The sequence below is a fragment of the Trachypithecus francoisi genome, unplaced genomic scaffold (assembly GCF_009764315.1).
Source record: "Trachypithecus francoisi isolate TF-2019V2 unplaced genomic scaffold, Tfra_2.0 Lachesis_group3, whole genome shotgun sequence".
Lineage (NCBI taxonomy): Eukaryota > Metazoa > Chordata > Mammalia > Primates > Cercopithecidae > Trachypithecus > Trachypithecus francoisi.
Window position 1 is genome coordinate 86,298,704 of NW_022681468.1, and position 20,122 is coordinate 86,318,825.

At 36.8% G+C, this 20,122-nt stretch overlaps 1 protein-coding gene across 1 annotated transcript in view; it reads left to right on the forward strand.

Annotated features, from left to right (window-relative positions):
* Positions 1-7,006, forward strand: part of LOC117070098 (olfactory receptor 4K2) — a 129,853-nt gene extending 122,847 nt beyond the window's left edge. The window contains exon 2 of the mRNA XM_033188791.1: positions 6,039-7,006. Coding sequence (XP_033044682.1) covers positions 6,062-7,006 — 945 coding nt within the window. The 5' untranslated portion in view covers positions 6,039-6,061. The remainder of the gene's footprint in view (positions 1-6,038) is intronic.
* The last annotated feature ends 13,116 nt before the right edge of the window (positions 7,007-20,122 follow it).

Below are 20,122 nucleotides of genomic sequence, written 5' to 3' on the forward strand. Positions count from 1 at the left end.
TCTAAGTATATTTTAAATAGAAAGACTGTTAAATACCATGCTGCCAGAAGCCAGACATTTTTCAAATGCTAGAAATTATTGATTTCACAGAAGCTGTTTGAAACAAAAATAAACTCTTCCTGTTTCCAGAGTTTACATGGTGCAAATGTTGAGACAAATTTACATCAGACAGAAGATAGTAATGAATTTAGAAGTTATGCAATATAACATACCTCAAAAGTTGTAACTTGGCTGATTAAGGAAATCTCTCTTGCACTGAGATCTGAGATTTACAAAATGCACTGAAAGCCAATTGAAATGATGTGAACTCAAAACTCATGACAAAACCTTTTCATCTTTCTACTAATCCAAGCGTTTGTTTTTCTTTTCTTCTCAAACCTCTGTTGTAACTGTGTAGTCTAAACAAATTGTTCTAAGACCAAACCCAATTTACTCATTCAACTACCTACTGTTCTTTGGCTTTCTATTAAAAATTTTGTGGCCTTTGGAAAACAAATAAACAAAAAAACCTTCACATTGTTCTTCTAGCTTTACCCATCCCAGAAACTTTTAAATTTCTTTCGCACTCACCTACCTGATATTTAAACAGATGTCTCTAGCACAGCTCTCATTTACATTGGTGTACCACAAATAACAGTGACCTGAGAGTCAGAAAATGGGAACTGAAATCTTGTCCTTCGAGTGTGAGATCAAGTAATTTACTGAGTCAACCGATGCTTCCAAGTCTTCATATGTAAAATAGGGGTGTTGATCTAGATAATTTTAAGATCCTTTCCACACACGTAATGTAATACTCAACCAACTCCTGAAAGCAAGGACAACTGCTTCACAGTGAAGTTAGGTGAATCCCTTGCCTAATTTCTGGGGAAAGGAGGCTGACAGTCCTTGAGACCTTTGTATTTATGACAGCTGTATTGATATGAAATAATTTTGTGAATTACATGGCAAGAAAAAGACCAGCTGCTGCTTGGGGAATATACAAATGTTCAAGTTGCGTGGGAGTTATTAAAACTTTCAAGTTCGTTTGACCGTATTTAAAGGTGAATTACAGAATGCATGATTGCTCGTAAATGTTTCATGTACAAGGTATGCATGTGATTGGCTGGGAAAATATAAAGAATAATGTGTATCTTGGACCACAGCAAAGACAAGACAAATAGTATCTATTATTTGACTTATGAGGCTACAAGTGTTACTGAAGAAAGAGAGAGACCCTCTCATATTGTTTTATACTCAGTACCTGTTTTAAGAAAAAACAAAGAAGTAAAACCAAAGACAGGCAGCCCGGCGCCAGGCCCAAAACCAGGCCTGGGCCTGCCTGGCCTAAACCCAGTAGTTAAAAATCAACTCATAACTTAGAAACCGATGTTATTCATAGATTCCAGACATTGTATAGAAGAACATTGTGAAACTCCCTGCCCTGTTCTGTTTCTCTCTGACCACTGGTGCATGCAGCCCCTGTCACGTACCCCCTGCTTGCTCAAATCAATCACGACCCTTTCATGTGAAATCTTTAGTGTTGTAAGCCCTTAAAAGGGACAGAAATTGTGCACTTGGGGAGCTCGGATTTTAAGGCAGTAGCTTGGCGATGCTCCCAGCTGAATAAAGCCCTTCCTTCCACAACTAGGTATCTGAGAGGTTTTGTCTGCAGTTCGTCCTGCTATATTATCTCTCAGTTCCTGCATTAATAAATGAGTATAAGGCCTGTGTCTCCCCATCTGGAAAAAAACTGATACAGAAAATAATAAAATGAATGTTCAAGAATTTAAAGTTTGTACTGTTCACTTGAGTCATTATGGAGTAATGGAAGAAAAAACTGAAAAGTGAAAACATTCTGGTTTATAAATTCTAACTATGTAAAGAATGTGAAGTAATCATCAAAATTTTTAATATCTCTTAAAAATCAGAATAACAATAAAATTTAAATGCCATCCATACTTAAATATTTCTCTATTAACAAAAAAGTTTTGAATATTTACATTTCACAGAGCTTGTATTCATAAGGTGAAAAGAAATAGCTTGATGAAACTCCATTATATGCCTCTAGTGTAGTAAAAAGAACATTGAATCTCAGATTTGGAGGCCTGAGTTTACATCACAGTAAAATACTTTATTATATTATACTGAGTACATCACTACATTATCATAAATCTCAATTTCCTCATTTGCACTGACAGATAAAAAACAAAGCATTGGTATATCAACACATTAAAAAACTACTAAATTAGAGAATTAAAAAGACCAAGAACCTTGCATAAAATGGGGGAAAAAGTGCAAATAGCTATTATCTGTATAAAAGATACTCAAACTCTTTTTATAAGAACACATGTTGAAATTCATTGAGATACCACTTATCAACTATCATATTGTAAACATTTCTATCAGGCGGCAAAATTCTAGCAGATTGAACACTCTGCTCTAGATGATGCTACAGTGAGGTAATGCCAGAAGGAATACAAAATAATAAAATTCCATGGAGGAATATTTAAATATATTAAATATATACATATATATCTAAATAGGTATATGTATATATCTATATATCTATATAGCTATATAAATTTACCTCTAAGGAGAGGGAGATGATAGGGGACAATAGAATTGATGTGTTGAAATGTCAGGGATAAAATCAAAACATCTCTGATTTTATCTACATTGTTAGTTTTGACTTAGGTTAAGAAATAGAGTTCAACTTAGAAAGCAGAGCTACCATGCACTGTGGGATAAGGCATTTACCATAGGAATTAGACCTTAAACAATGTGGAAGGACTTAGGAAAGCAAAGACGTGAAACAGGGAGCTGCAGAATTAGAGGCAGCAATAGCCAGTCAATCGAGAAACCAAGCCCATCTAGCCAGTGAAGTAGAGGTCATGAAAGAAGCAAAATTTAGAAAATTTTGCCGATAGAAAAGTTTTTGTGAAGTTGTTACTTCTGAGGATCTGCAGGCAGGCAGCCTGAGGCTACTGTTGATCCTCAAATTCAGAAGTTGGGAAAAAGGTGGACATAGAGTGAAGTGGCTGAGAGCAAAACAAGCTAGAAGCTGTTGGCACCTCTGCATCTGTATAGCCACAAAGATCAGAGAGTAATGGCTGATGCTTTAGGCTATTTTCAAATTCCAAACGAATTTATTTTTAGACAACTCCAATACAGAAAGACATGGAGAAAAGAATTCTGGGAAATGTAGTTCTCAGCTTAACCACTTTGACAATAGAAAGATGTAACCTGCCACTCTCCGGTCTATAGGAAAGACTCATGCACTTGCATTATGTACCTGGGAGCTCAGCTGGTACTGGAACTTCCAGAATGGCTTTCCTGACATATCTTTTGCCTCATCTGGAGTGTATAAAACGGCTGGGGTCTGGCTGGTGCTCCATGTTTACATATAATATTTCATCATTCTGTATTCCTCCCGTGTGTGTGTGTGTGTGTGTGTGTACACATGTGTGTCTCTCAATATTTCTTTGTATTTCTTCTATTTATCCTAGGACCCTGATGAGTTAAAAATTAAAATATATAAACAGTGCTGGAGTCACACACTGACTTTTAAAACTTCTGCTCATGTGTGGCATATGATACTTCTAGTCACATTACACTGAACAAAGTAAGTCACGTATCCAAGGTTCTGGTAAATAAAGTGAGGGTTATACTCCTTCTACAGCATGTGAAGGTTCCTGAAGGGATGAGCCATATACAAAAAGGTAACCAATTTTGATTTTCTAAAATTCAGTCGGCCAGGCGCTGTGGCTCACACCTGTTCATCCCAGCACTTTGCGAGGTGGAGGCGGGCTGATTACTTGAGGTCAGGAGTTCGAAACCAGTCTGGCCAACACAGTGAAACCCCGCCTCTACTGAAAATATAATTAGCAGGGCACGGTGGCACATGCCTGTAATCTCAGCTACTCTGGAGGCTGAGAGAGGAGAGTCACCTGAACTGGGTGGTGGAGGTTGCAGTGAGCCAAGATTGCACCATTGCACCCCAGGCTGGGTGACAAGAGTGAAACTCTGTCTCAAAAAAAAAAAAAAAAAAATTCAATCTACTACATAGACTGCACAGGAGAATAATCACATTATTAGTGTTCAATAAATAAAAATATTCATAATGACAGTTACTTGGATGTCTCATTTAATTAGTTACAATCACATTCACATTGCTGGTAACTTAGTCAAAATTATCTCCTTATATCCATTTCATTTAATGATCTGTATGAAATTCTCCCTTCTCCAAACTAAGTAAATCCTTACATAATACTGCTTTCAAATAATTACAATTCTGCCCATGATGTTAAAATGACCCCTTATCTTTCATATCAAGTTAAATTTTTAGAAAGATATTCATATTCTTCTAAACTACTAACTAAATCTCCTGTTTTATGGCAAATAAGTTGCACTGTTTTCCCTCCACATGCATTTTTTTCTTCTGCCAATCAATATTTTAGTTTTCATTCTAAGTCAAGTTCATGACATGTCTCCTGCAAGAACACTTGCTTGATTGATTCTGCACATTACCAGTTTGTTGTTGTTGTTGTTGTTTTTTAACTAAGATCTAGTTCATCCATGGTCTCTGAGAATTGACTGAACACTAGGTTTATTTGGTGGTATTTTTCACCAATTGTTTTATTTATAGGTGCTTAATATCGCCAAATAACTCTAAATTACTTGAAGCAGAGGCAAATGTTTGGATTTTGTTCTCCATTGCTTCTAATATAGCATTAGAGAACCAAGAGTCCTTATCAGAATTAATTGACTTGATATTTCCTGTTGCTTTTTGAAATTAGGACTTTCCCAACGTCTAGTCCCTGAATCTCTCAGGTCCAGGTGAAAACAATCATTGTAAATTCCCACAAGATTCTTGAAATGTCTTTCCTTTGTGAACTGGATAATGCCATCTTTGTTGTTTAATAAATCCCATTGCAAGATGATTTCTTGTTCAATTCCCAAGTCCCCACAACATCCATTTTATCCACAGCTGGTACACAACTAGTGATTCAACTAGGTCATTTATTTATATTTAAAATTGCCTTCTATGCTCCATCAGAAGCCTACTTAACACTGAGTAATCTAAAGCCCTGGTTCTGCTATAGATCCGGTGAGTAAAAGTGTTTTGCAAATGAGTTCTGCTGAAATATTTTAAATGTTTGCCCTTCCCATTCCCATTTCCTAATCCCTATTCCGTGAAGCTTAGATCAATACAACAGTTTCTGTATGCTGCCATTTACAGAAGAAGAATTCATACAGAGGTGAAATGAAAGAAATTGATCTTTGAGTACTTTCCCATGAAAATGTTGTTATATATCCTTTAGGATATAAACTTTTAAATAATAGAATTATAAATATTTGTAAGGAACACATTCATATTTTAATTAAAAAGAAAGGACCAGAAGAAGTTAAATGCCTTTCCTTTGTCTATATGACTGTATTGTAATAAATTAGTCTTCTTTCTCTGGATGAATATCAGCAAAACTAACTTTCAATGTATTTCTTTTGAGTTTCAAACAGGAAACTTTATCTGGGAATACTTTAACAGTTCATCTCTGGAAATTTACAAAAGCTTTACAACTGTCCGTTGAAACTTCACTATAATGTGCTGAGGAGCCCTTATATGTGATATAATTATTATATGTTTTTGTCAGTAAGGATGTCTTTATGGACAAATTCCAAATGACTAAACATATACGTGTATGTGTGTTTCACACATCAGCATAAAGTAAATGCTTACTGTTATCCTTAGGATTACATAGATGAATAGATGGACAAATAGGTAGAAGGTCTGTTCACAATGATATTATCTTGGTTGGATTGCCATTTAGTATCAGAAAAGAAAGTGTTCTTTTCAATTCCTATGAATTAAGGAATATTTTGCTATAAGCTCTAATATTCCATAATTTCCATTCAAAACAATATACCAAATGAGAAGGATGGATAGAATAGTCAAGTTTTTTAGAGAAGATAAAATTTCTGAAAGTAGATTATTGGAAATGAATCTTTTGCTTCCATTGAATCTGACTTTTCTCTCTCTCTCTCTCTTTTTTTTGTTACAGGCTTCTACCTATGAATCAAGGCAATGGATGTGGCCAATAAGTCTACCATGTTTGAATTTGTTTTGCTGGGGCTCTCTAATTCCTGGGAACTACAGATGTTTTTCTTTATGGTGTTTTCATTGTTTTATGTGGCAACAATGGTGGGTAACAGCCTCATAGTCACCATGGTTACAGTGGACCCTCACCTACACTCCCCTATGTATTTCCTGCTTACCAATCTTTCAATCATTGATATGTCTCTTGCTTCTTTTGCCACCCCAAAGATGATTACAGATTACCTAACAGGTCTCAAAACCATCTCTTTCGATGGCTGCCTTACCCAGATATTCTTCCTCCACCTTTTCACTGGCACCGAGATCGTCTTACTCATGGCCATGTCCTTTGATAGGTATATTGCAATATGCAAGCCCCTGCACTATGCTTCAATCATTAGTCCCCAGGTGTGTGTTGCTCTCGTGGTGGCTTCCTGGATTGTGGGAATCATGCATTCAATGAGTCAGGTCATATTTGCCCTCACGTTACCATTCTGTGGTCCCAATGAGGTAGACAGCTTTTTCTGTGACCTTCCTGTGGTGTTCCAATTGGCTTGTGTGGATACTTATGTTCTGGGCCTCTTTATGATCTCAACAAGTGGCATAATTGCGTTGTCCTGCTTTATTGTTTTATTTAATTCATATGTTATTGTCCTGGTTACTGTGAAGCATCATTCTTCCCGGGGATCATCTAAGGCCCTCTCTACTTGTACAGCTCATTTCATCGTTGTCTTCTTGTTCTTTGGGCCATGCATCTTCATCTACATGTGGCCACTAAGCAGCTTTCTCACAGACAAGATTCTGTCTGTGTTTTATACCATCTTTACTCCCATTCTGAACCCAATAATCTATACTTTGAGGAATCAAGAAGTAAAGATAGCCATGAGGAAACTGAAAAATAGGTTTCTAAATTTTAATAAGGCAATGCCATCATAGTTTTCTGACACAGAACATTAGTCACAATGCTGTGTTAGGCTCTTCTTTCTAGAGGGTTCTTATCAAATTGTAATTGCCAAGAATTTGTGAGGGCTCAAGTTCAGTGCATTTTGAAACTATTCTCATGAATGTGAATGTGTTCAAAATACATTTGGAATTTCAGAAAAGCAAGTTAATGAAAACAATTTATTCTAGAAACAAAGACTACAAAAATGTCAGGAGCGATAGTTCCAGTTTGGACATTCAATATCAATAATCAGTTTATTGGAAAAGAAGACCAAGGAATGAGGAGAAGAAATACAGATTAAAGCAGATCTAGGAGATTATGACAATTACACACAGTTAGCAATTGAGTCACTCAGTGAGATGCTCCTAAAGTATGACAAGCTAGCAAGATTCCTATAATCCTTAGGAACTCCATACTGCTATAGGATCTTAGCCTCTGACAGAGAAGCAGTGATTTTCCACACACTTTCCCAAGTCACTCCTACTTACATTTAAACCAATTTGTGATATCTTCTATTAAAGAAAACTCTAGATATATTTTATTACAAATGTTAATGACGTCCATAAACATGCTATAAGTATAGCAATCTTTACCAACCACTTTTAGTTAATCATCAAAGCAATACAGTCATACATTTCTTTCTGATAATGCAGAATGAGTAGAGAGGCTGGAGAATTCTGCAAATCAGAAAATATGAAATGAGTTCCAGATCAGTACACTTTATTTTGTACAGACACTATAGTTGCTTAATTCCTAAGGAGTTAAAACTAGAATTAAGTTAAGAGACACAGCTTATAATAGTTGAATTTATGGAGGGTTCACGCTTTCATTTTAAAGTGTGATATTACTTTGCATTTTGGTTGTTTTTTTCTTGAAATATTTGGATGTAAAAATAACGGATCTGCATTTAGTAATACATTGCCAATGTAATAAGTAAGTTTTAGTACACAAATAGGTTTGTTACTATTTTAAATAAGCCTGGTAGGGTTAATATTAGCTTTAACGTATACAAAGTATTACTGTCACCTGCTAGTACTTACTGGAATCGCAAGCATTGAAAGAGTAATAATAATTCTGTATACTCTGCTTTGCAAATCATCTTTAAATGATGGCAAACATTCATGAGTTAACTGTTATTTAGAATTTTCTAAATGATATTGATAAAATATAGTGTCTTATATATGATCCAACATGTATCCATAAAGGGAAAGATTTGTTGCAACCACAGTATTTGATAATATCAAGTTGTCATTTTCTGGTATGATTGAGTAAATGGAGAAAACAAATGAAATGCATTTATTATCATTTACGAAAGATAATTCAAATAGAAAATTCTTAGATGTTCATTTTAAGCCAAGTTATAAAAGGAACGTATTTTTTCTTCATCAGTTTGTGTTTTATTTCTTTGTTAACATACTAACCAAATAAGGAACAAACTAACAGCTTGAAGGTCTGTGATATTGTGTTTAAAGCCTGAGCAGTTTTGAAATTATTAAATAATAATGTCTACGGTATTAACATAAGATAAAACATGCTTATGTAAGCACAAAAATAGCATAATTCTATTTTAAATAGGGATACAAATAGGCCAGTTTAGGTTTGGAGTGTGAACTTTCTCTTGGTTGCAGTTATATGTACAGATATGTTCAGATTCAAGGACTTTGTTCATGTAGAATGTTTTAGCTGGTGTTTAAAAATGCTAGAAATAATTCTTTTATTTGATATATTTATTTGTCCAGGGAATATTTTCAAAGCTGTGTTGCTTTTTGCAATATAAAACTGTGGAATCTTTTGGAAGAGATGCTATTGATTTTCAGTGCTTTTGTGGAGAATTCTAAAACTCAAGAACATTTGCCAAAATACCCTCCAACATGTAGCTGATCAGCAGACAACTGTATAAGGCAAGTCAATAATGAGATTAAGAAGTTGGATTGATAGTAAATTGCTGTAGCTGATAATAAAAAGGATTACAGAAAGCCGTTGGAGGACTTCCATATGTACATGGAACTATCTACCACATTTCTTGGTGGCTTAGTGTGAGGAGTCAATATTCATAGTACCTCTGCATGTTATACAAACACTTAAAGATCTTAGGACTTTAGGACTCATGGTGGATGGTTTTATCGACATATCTCTTAGACAAGATGCTGACACTCTTTTTTTTTTTTTTTTTTTTTTCGGAGTCTCGCTCTGTCACCCAGGCTGGGGTGCAGTGGCAAGATCTAGACTCACTGCAAGCTCTGCCTCCCAGGTTCAGGCCAGTCTCCTGTCTCAGCCTCCCGAGTAGCTGGGACTACAGGCCCCCGCCACCACGCCCAGTTAATTTTTGTATTTTTGGTAGAGACAGGGTTTCACCGTGTTAGCCAGGATGGTCTCGATCTCCTGACCTCGTGATCCACCCGCCTCGACCTCCCAAAGTGCTGGGATTACAGGCATGAGCCCCCGCGCCCGGCCGATGCTGACACTCTTTTACCAAGGATAACTGTAGTGACATGGCCATGGACTCGTTAAGCAATAATAAGGATGGTGCTAGCTGCCACCAGAGTTTCCAGAGACAGAGGTGATGTTCTGCAGAGAATACAAGATAAGCTGACAAGTATAATTTTAAGTGATCTGCACCATCTGCAATAACACAATGGAGGGAGTTCTGGAACATTTATAATAAGACCATGTTGACAAGCAACTTCATCTTCCTCTACGTGTTTAGGAAGCCATGAAGCTTGACAATAATTGAATGAGGATGGAAAAACTGTTAAAAATCAGGTATAGATAAAAACAGATAAAGTGTAAATTTTAATATGTGAAGGAACGGGATATATGTAATAGCAATAAAAACTACAAATTATGTTTGTTTCTAAAAATTCTTAAGAAAACTTGAGAATACTATATGGTATAATGACGGTGGATTTACCATAAAGCTAGTAAAGCTTAAGTTTTAGAACTCCTCCTTTGCATGGATTTCCTCCAAGGCCCTAGAGTAGAACCTAGCAACCTTTTATTAGCTATTTTGATTTTTTTTTTTTTCCCTGAAACAGGTGTCCTCGAACTGTATAAGGTTTAGGCCTACCTTGTCCAATCCATGGCCTGCAGGTTGCATGTGGCCCAGAAGATGGCTTTAAATTCAGCCCAACATAAATTTGTAAACTTTCTTAAAACATTATGATATTTTCTTGTGATTTTTTTTAAAAGTTCATCAGCTATCCTTAGTGTCAGTGTATTTTATGTATGGTCCAAGACAATTCTTCCAATGTGGCCCAGACAAGCCAAAAGATTGGACACCCCTGCTTTAAAAGGCTCTGAAGTATCTATTGTGTAGTTTTAAAAGTCTTAGACTCTGGTTTCTTTCTTTCTTTCTTTCTTTTTTTTTTTTTGGTGTTTAATACTGCTTCTACTGCTAGTGGTGTAAACTTAAGCTAAATACTTAATGCCTCTTAGCCTCAGTTTCTACATTCGTTAAAGGAGGTAACAGTGGTCTGTATACCACAGAGTTATTTGAGGCATAAAAGAAGTAAATAATATAAAGCATATAGTTGTCAAAAAATGTTAGTTATTGTAACATTCTGGGTGATAACCTCTGGATATCTTTGTTTATGGGACGTGATAGTCTCTTGAGCTAACAATTGACCTGTTTAATTTAAAAGGTAAATTTTTACTTATATGTTTTAAATATTCATGTCTGTGTATGTGTGTGTAAATGTTCATGTCTGTATATGTGTGTCAGTATTAATTTGAAAAATTGAAAGTAACTTCCACTAGAAAATTACATTGGTTCTTACATTAGTTAAAGCTTCTGGAAACTTGTTTTTCTGTTGGTTCACAATTGTCATTAATCAAGAGAAGTATCAAGTTGTTGTTTAATCATTAAGCTGTTGCTTCCTTACAATGAATACATATTAAATTGGTTTATTGATTTTAGGATGAATTTACATTACAATTGTTGTCAGAATAAGAATGATGTTTGACTCATATTATTAAGGTGAAGAGATAGGCAGATGGATAGATTAGTAGACAGATAAAGTTTCATATTATATGAGCTGTCTTACGTGAAGTATTTTTCTGCATTGATAAGGGCTTAGGATAATGTGATCACTGGATTATGTTACTATATAGAAGTTCTTGGTAAAATTCTATTATTTGTGCATATCCAGACTCTTTAGGAAAGTATTTTCAAATTTAAAAAACTACCAGTGAATCTCTTCTCTACATGTGAGTTTTTAAACAACTCAGTTAAAGTAAATTGTTGAGAGAGTTGGAGTAATCCTCTTATCCCCCTATTATTTCCCTGATATTATTTTCCATGATTTTCGGATGTGTGTGTCAATTGAAAAATGGTGAGAAGAAAACAGCCAGGGAAATCTAATTCATGTGAACTTCATGCATGTGCTCTCAGATGCCAGTGAAATCCACTAAGCAACTTGATAGTTTTTCAGTTTATAAGTTTCTGTTACGCTTTGTTGTTTGGAATTATTTTTAATGCTCTTGGTTACACCTATGAGGTAAATATGCACAAATTATTCCAGAGTATGTAGGACCAACACTCCAATGAGATTGAAAATGTGACTGGGATCATTGATTGATGTATTCTGTCTGTATTGTTGCTAATATAACTCAATTGACATGTTTATTTTTTCTGTCTGATTTTTGTAAAACAAACAAGTAAATTCCAATATCTAGTATGTACTAAGATACTTTCATTTTTATTTTTTACTCTGATAATTTACACTGCTAGTATGAGATTTATACCTATTTTTTAAATTAAAAAATGTTCTCGGACTGGAGGCTCCAGGTTTTTTCCCCGTTAGCTTTTTTATGACTACTCAATGCAAGACCATTGTTAATTCGTCTATCTTTTTTTCTTTACGTTTTAACTGTACTAGGTATCTGAAGCCATCAACAAAAGCTAGATTTTTCTCCTTTTGCTCACTCCCCACCTGTTAAAGCAAATTTAAAGGAGAGGTTTTTTTTTTCTAGTTTGAGACTAGAAATAGAAACTTAATTAGTAATTTGATTTTATATGATACTATGTTTATATCTAAATTTTTTCTTCTCGTTTGAGTATACTTACATCGATTGTCCTACAGTTAAAAAAATAGAAACCATTGGGTACATTAAGCAGAATTAATATAATGTATTAAATGCTTATGAATAATTCAAAGACTTACAGGAACACGCATTGGAGGCTGCTACTGGAGCTATTGTGTTCCAGAGCACATTACCCCAGTAATGTGACGTAAGGGCAAAAGGCAAAAAGCCTTGGTGTCATTGCCACTCCATCACCCTCAACACTCTTGAAGGTGGTGAATAACTGTGTCACTGGACACAGTTATGGCTGCCACAGGTGCTTTCCCTCACATCTCATCATCATCTTGCTCACCAGCAGCAATTATATCAGTAGATGGCTCCGCCTCACTTGTGCTTTCTAAAGCTCATTTGGTGCATCTAATTGGGGGAATCTACTTTGCATAGAGCAACTTGGCTTAAAAAATCAATTCATAGATTTCAAGATTCTTATGCAACAGAAAACATGCTAATAAAGGGTGGATTGGAGAGAGACTCCGTCAATCAATCCATATGTATTACTTCAATTGTTTTAAATTACAACCCTTTTATTGTAGTGTAAAAACAAGGTAAAGAAAAATACACAAACATGTTTAGCTTAATGAAATATTATAAGGCAAACACCATTATAATCACATCTCAAGTCACAAAATAGAACTTTGCCAGCCATTCCTGAAGTCCTCATATTTCTTCATCTCCGTGACAACTCTCTCCTTCCAAAATTAACCATTACCCTGACTTAATACATTCTTTGCATTTCTTTTCAGTTTCATGAAAAAAAAAATATATATATATATACACACTCAAATATACATCCATACACACTCAAACTTAGCTTCACCAACTTTGTTTCCTTTTCTTGTAGCCCACAAGTCTCACTATCACTCTCTTCCATTTCTGTATAATTTATCTTTTGAAAAGCCTGAGTTATTTACCATGTAGGGTCTCCCAGAGTCTGAAATATGCTGATTGCATGCTCATAGTGCAGTTCAACATGTACTTCTGTCCCTGTATTTTCTGCAAATTGCCTATCCAGTGGCATAATGATATGTAGTTTGATACTTTTTGCAAGACAAATGACAGATGATGTTATATTTTTTCATCCAAAATATCTTGATATCTTGCTGTATCTCTTTTGGGAATGACAGTACTGTTGTTGCTCAAGGCTGCAGCCTATAGTTGATATCTCTAACCATTTTTGTTGGCTGAAGCTTATTCTCTACTATATTCCTCAGGAAGTCTTGAAGACCCTCTTCTCTGAATTTCAGCATGTTAGCAAGTTTCTTTGAAACATAAATGTTTCAAAGTCAGTTTTGCTGTAAATTCATTGGCTATTCCTTTATTTTCTTGACTATCTTAAATTGAAATAATGACTGTATTTTTCTTCACTCACCCTAGCATACCATACGATTAGAAGTTTGGAACTGATGTTTTAATTTTTGGAGGGAGGTATTAATAACCCTTCTGATATTTAGATCAGTAGTCTCTCTAAAGTAATTAAATAGGATTCCATTGCACTCAAGAGATTTTTAAAACATTTAAATTTCTAAATTTTCTTTAAGTGTATTAAAATGTACCTTAATAAAATATTCTTCAAGAGTAACATGTAATTGAATCATCAACATATTTATTTAACTTTTCCAATTTTTTAAAGAAAGATACCTCTCTTGCAGCTCAATTGCTTTTTTAATAAAATAAATTTGAATCCCTATTTGTATCCTGGATACTTTTTTGATCTGCCCTCCTCACCTCACATTTCACACATGGAGAAAAAAATTCTGCACTTATAAAGCAATTATGCTACAAAAAATGAAATGACTTCTTTTCTTAAAGGAAAAGAACAAATTATGAATATATTGTGAGTAGCTTAAATAAGATTGAGGCTGGTCTTTCTGTGTGTCTGTTTCACTTGAAACTCATGTAACATTTACAAAAACACATTAACATGCAGGCCATAATGTCTTGATCAATACCAGAAAATCGATAATTACAGAAGACATCTAATCACAATGCGATAAAAATAATAAAATGATAAATAGTCCTTCCTTACCCACCCACTGTCCACCAAAATAAACCCTATACCTTTGGAAAATAAAATAAATGCTTTATATATTAGTCAAAAAGATAATTCAAAAAAATATGTCACTCCTGTAATCCCAGCACTTTGGGAGGCCGAGGTGCGCAGATCATGAAGTTAGGAGATCCAGATCATCCTAGCCAACATTGTGAAACCCTGTCTCTACTAAAAATACAAAAATTAGTTGGGCATGGTGGTGTGTGCCTGTAATCCCAGCTACTCAGGAGGCTGAGGCAGGAGAATTGCTTGAACCAGGGAGTCAGAGGTTGCAGTAAGCCGAGATCATGCCACTGCACTCCAGCCTGGCTGGCTGAGCGAGACTCTGTCTCAAAAAAACAAAGAAAAAATAATTATGGTGCGGTGCATGTTGTTCAGGTGATAGGTGCACCAGGCTCTCACAAATCTCTACTGAATAACTTAGTCATGTAACCAAATACCACCTGTGCCCCAATAACTTATGGAAAAATAAAATTTAAAACTAACATTTTGAACTGAGTCATACAAATAGACTTAATATCAACACTTGTGAAGAAAATGTCTACTAATAAATGTGCAGGTTAAAACATAAGAGAAGGGGCGGAGCAAGATGGCCGAATAGGAACAGCTCCAGTCTCCAACTCCCAGCGCAAGGGACACAGAAGACCGGTGATTTCTGCATTTTCAACTGAGACTCCACCTCTGAGGACCGCGCACAGCTGAAGTCCATAGGGGAAGCACCGGGGGCCGGTGCAGACGCGAACGACTCTGTGACAGCTTTGGGGAGAGCCGTGGATCTCCCAACGCGGAGGTTGAGATCTGAGAACGGACAGACTGCCTGCTCAGGTGGGTCCCTGACCCCTGAGTAGCCTAGCTGGGAGACATACCCCACTAGGGGCAGTCTGACACCCCACACCTCACAGGATGGAGTCACCCCTGAGAGGAAACTTCCAAAGGAAGAATCAGACAGGTATACTCGCTGTTCAGCAATATTCTATCTTCGGCAAACTCTGCTCCTGATACCCAGGCAAACAGGGTCTGGAGTGGACCTCAGGCAATCTCCAACAGACCAACAGACAGTCCTTCTGACTGTCAGATGGAAAACTATCAAACAGGAAGAACACCTATACCAAAACCCCATCAGTACGTCACCATCATCAAAGACCAGAGACAGATAAAACCACAAAGATGGGAAGAAGCAGGGCAGAAAAGCTGGAAATTCAAAAAATAAGAGCGCATCTCCCCCTGCAAAGGAGCGCAGCCCATCGCCAGCAACGGATCAAAGCTGGTCAGAGAATGACTTTGACGAGATGAGAGAAGGCTTCAGTCCATCAAACTTCTCAGAGCTAAAGGAGGAATTACGTACCCCGCAAAGAACTAAAAATCTTGAAAAAGAGTGGAAGAATTGATAGCTAGAATAATTAATGCAGAGAAGATCATAAACGAAATGACAGAGATGAAAACCATGACACGAGAATATACGTGACAAATGCACAAGCTTCAGTAACCGACTCGATCAACTGGAAGAAGAGTATCAGTGATTGAGGATCAAATGAATGAAATGAAGCGAGAAGAGAAACCAAAAGAAAAAAGAAGAAAAGAAATGAACAAAGCCTGCAAGAAGTATAGGATTATGTAAAAAGATCAATCTACGTCTGATTGGGGTGCCTGAAAGTGAGGGGGAAAATGGAACCAAGTTGGAAACACTCTTCAGGATATCATCCAGGAGAACTTCCCCAACCTAGTAGGGCAGGCCAACATTCAAATTCAGGAAATACAGAGAACGCCACAAAGATACTCCTCCAGAAGAGCAACTCCAAGACACATAATTGCCAGATTCACCACAGTTGAAATGAAGGAAAAAATCTTAAGGGCAGCCAGAGAGAGGTCGGGTTACCCACAAAGGGAAGCCCATCAGAATAACAGCAGATCTCTCGGCAGAAACTCTACAAGCCAGAAGAGAGTGGGGACCAATATTCAACGTTCTTAAAGAAAAGAATTTTCAACCCAGAATTTCATATCCAGCCAAACTAAGCTTCATCAGTGAAGGAGAAATAAAATCCTTTACAGATAAGCAAATGCTTAGAGATTTTGTCACCACCAGGCCTGCCTTACAAGAGACCCTGAAGGAAGCCCTGAACATGGAAAGGAACAACCGGTACCAGCCATTGCAAAAACATGCCAAAATGTAAAGACCATCGAGGCTAGGAAGAAATTGCATCAACTAACGAGCAAAATAACCAGTTAATATCATAATGACAGGATCAAGTGCACACATAACAATACTAACCTTAAATGTAAATGGCCTAAATGCTCCAATTAAAAGACACAGACTGGCAAACTGGATAAAGACTCAAGACCCATCAGTCTGCTGTATTCAGGAGACCCATCTCACATGCAGAGACATACATAGGCTCAAAATAAAGGGATGGAGGAAGATCTACCAAGCAAATGGAGAACAAAAAAAAGCAGGGGTTGCAATCCTAGTCTCTGATAAAACAGACTTTAAACCATCAAAGATCAAAAGAGACAAAGAAGGCCATTACATAATGGTAAAGGGATCAATTCAACAGGAAGAGCTAACTCTCCTAAATATATATGCACCCAATACAGGAGCACCCAGATTCATAAAGCAAGTCCTTAGAGACCTAAAAAGAGACTTAGACTCCCATACAGTAATCATGGGAGACTTCAACACTCCACTGTCAACATTAGACAGATCAACGAGACAGAAAGTTAACAAGGATATCCAGGAATTGAACTCATCTCTGCACCAAGTGGACCTAATAGACATCTATAGAACTCTCCACCCCAAATCAACAGAATATACATTCTTCTCAGCACCACATCGCACTTATTCAAAATTGACCACATAATTGGAAGTAAAGCACTCCTCAGCAAACGTAAAAAACAGAAATTATAACAAACTGTCTCTCAGACCACAGTGCAATCAAACTAGAACTCAGGACTAAGAAACTCAATCAAAACCGCTCAACTACATGGAAACTGAACAACCTGCTCCTGAATGACTACTGGGTACATAACGAAATGAAGGCAGAAATCAAGATGTTCTTTGAAACCAATGAGAACAAAGATACAACATACCAGAATCTCTGGGACACATTTAAAGCAGTGTGTAGAGGGAAATTTATAGCACTAAATGCCCACAAGAGAAAGCAGGAAGATCTAAAATTGATACTGTAACATCACAATAAAAGAACTAGAGAGGCAAGAGCAAACACATTCAAAAGCTAGCAGAAGGCAAGAAATACTAAGATCAGAGCAGAACTGAAGGAGATAGAGACACAAAAAACCCTCCAAAAAATCAATGAATCCAGGAGCTGGTTTTTTGAAAAGATCAACAAAATTGACAGACCGCTAGCAAGACTAATAAAGAAGAAAAGAGAGAGGAATCAAATAGACGCAATAAAAAATGATAAAGAGGATAGCACCACTGAACCCACAGAAATACAAACAACCATCAGAGAATACTATAAATGCCTCTACGCAAATCAACTAGAAAATCTAGAAGAAATGGATAATTTCCTGGACACTTACACTCTCCCAAGACTAAACCAGGAAGAAGTTGAATCCCTGAATAGACCAATAGCAGGATCTGAAATTGAGGCAACAATTAATAGCCTACCCACCAAAAAAAGTCCAGGACCAGATGGATTCACAGCTGAATTCTACCAGAGGTACAAGGAGGAGCTGGTACCATTCCTTCTGAAACTATTCCAATCAATAGAAAAAGACAGAATCCTCCCTAACTCATTTTATGAGGCCAACATCATCCTGATACCAAAGCCTGGCAGAGACACCAACAAAAAAAGAGAATTTTAGACCAATATCCCTGATGAACATCGATGCAAAAATTCTCAATAAAATACTGGCAAACCGGATTCAGCAGCACATCAAAAGCTTATCCACCATGATCAAGTGGGCTTCATCCCTGGGATGCAAGGCTGGTTCAACATTCGCAAATCAATAAACGTAATCCAGCATATAATCAGAACCAAAGACAAGAACCACATGATTATCTCAATAGATGCAGAAAAGGCTTTTGACAAAATTCAACAGCTCTTTATGCTAAAAACGCTCAATAAATTCGGTATTGATGGAACGTACCTCAAAATAATAAGAGCTATTTATGACAAACCCACAGCTAATATCATACTGAATGGGCAAAAACTGGAAAATTCCCTTTGAAAACTGGCACAAGACAGGGATGCCCTCTCTCACCACTCCTATTCAACATAGTGTTAGAAGTTCTGGCTAGGGCAATCAGGCAAGAGAAAGAAATCAAGGGTATCCAGTTAGGAAAAGAAGAAGTCAAATTGTCCCTGTTTGCAGATGACATGATGGTATATTTAGAAAACCCCATCGTCTCAGCCAAAAATCTCCTTAAGCTGATAAGCAACTTCAGCAAAGTCTCAGGATACAAAATTAATGTGCAAAAATCACAAGCATTCTTATACACCAGTAACAGACAACAGAGAGCCAAATCAGGAATGAACTTCCATTCACAATTGCTTCAAAGAGAATAAAAAACCTAGGAATCCAGCTTACAAGGGATGTAAAGGACCTCTTCAAGGAGAACTACAAACCACTGCTCAGTGAAATCAAAGAGGACACAAACAAATGGAAGAACATACCATGCTCATGGATAGGAAGAATCAATCATGAAAATGGCCATACTGCCCAAGGTGATTTATAGATTCAATGCCATCCCCATCAAGCTACCAATGACTTTCTTCACAGAATTGGAAAAATCTGCTTTAAAGTTCATATGGAATCAAAAAAGAGCCCGCATTGCCAAGACAATCCTAAGTCAAAAGGACAAAGCTGGAGGCGTCACGCTACCAGACTTCAAACTATACTACAAGGCTACAGTAACCAAAACAGCATGGTACTGGTACCAAAACAGAGATATAGACCAATGGAACAGAACAGAGTCCTCACAAATAATACCACACATCTACAGCCACCTGATCTTTGACAAACCTGAGAGAAACAAGAATTGGGGAAAGGATTCCCTATTTAATAAATGGTGCTGGGAAAATTGGCTAGCCATAAGTAGAAAGCTGAACTGGATCCTTTCCTACTCCTTATACGAAGATTAATTCAAGATGGCTTAGAGACTTAAATGTTAGACCTAATACCATCAAAACCCTAGAAGAAAATCTAGGTAGTACCATTCAGGACATAGGCATGGGCAAGGACTTCATGTCTAAAACACCAAAAGCAACGGCAGCAAAAGCCAAAATTGACACATGGGATCTCATTAAACTAAAGAGCTTTTGCACAGCAAAAGAAACTACCATCAGAGTGAACAGGCAACCTATGGAATGGGAGAAAATTTTTGCAACCTACTCATCTGACAAAGGGCTAATATCCAGAATCTACAAAGAACTCAAACAGATATACAAGAAAAAAACAAACAACCCCATCAAAAAGTGGGGAAAGGATATGAACAGACATTGCTCAAAGGAAGACATTCATACAGCCTACAGACACATGAAAAAATGCTCATCATCACTCGCCATCAGAGAAATGCAAATCAAAACCACAATGAGATACCATCTCACACCAGTTAGAATGGCAATCATTAAGAAGTCAGGAAACAACAGGTGTTGGAGAGGATGTGGAGATATAGGAACACTTTAACACTGTTGGTGGGATTGTAAACTAGTTCAACCATTATGGAAAACAGTATGGCAATTCCTCAAGGATCTAGAACTAGATGTACCATATGACCCAGCCATCCCACTACTGGGTATATACCCAAAGGATTATAAATTACTCTACTACAAAGACACATGCACACGTATGTTTATTGCGGCACTATTCACAATAGCAAAGACTTGGAATCAACCCAAATGTCCATCTGTGACAGACTGGATAAGAAAATGTGGCACATATACACCATGGAATACTATGCAGCCATCAAAAAGGATGAGTTTGCGTCCTTTGTAGGGACATGGATGCAGCTGGAAAC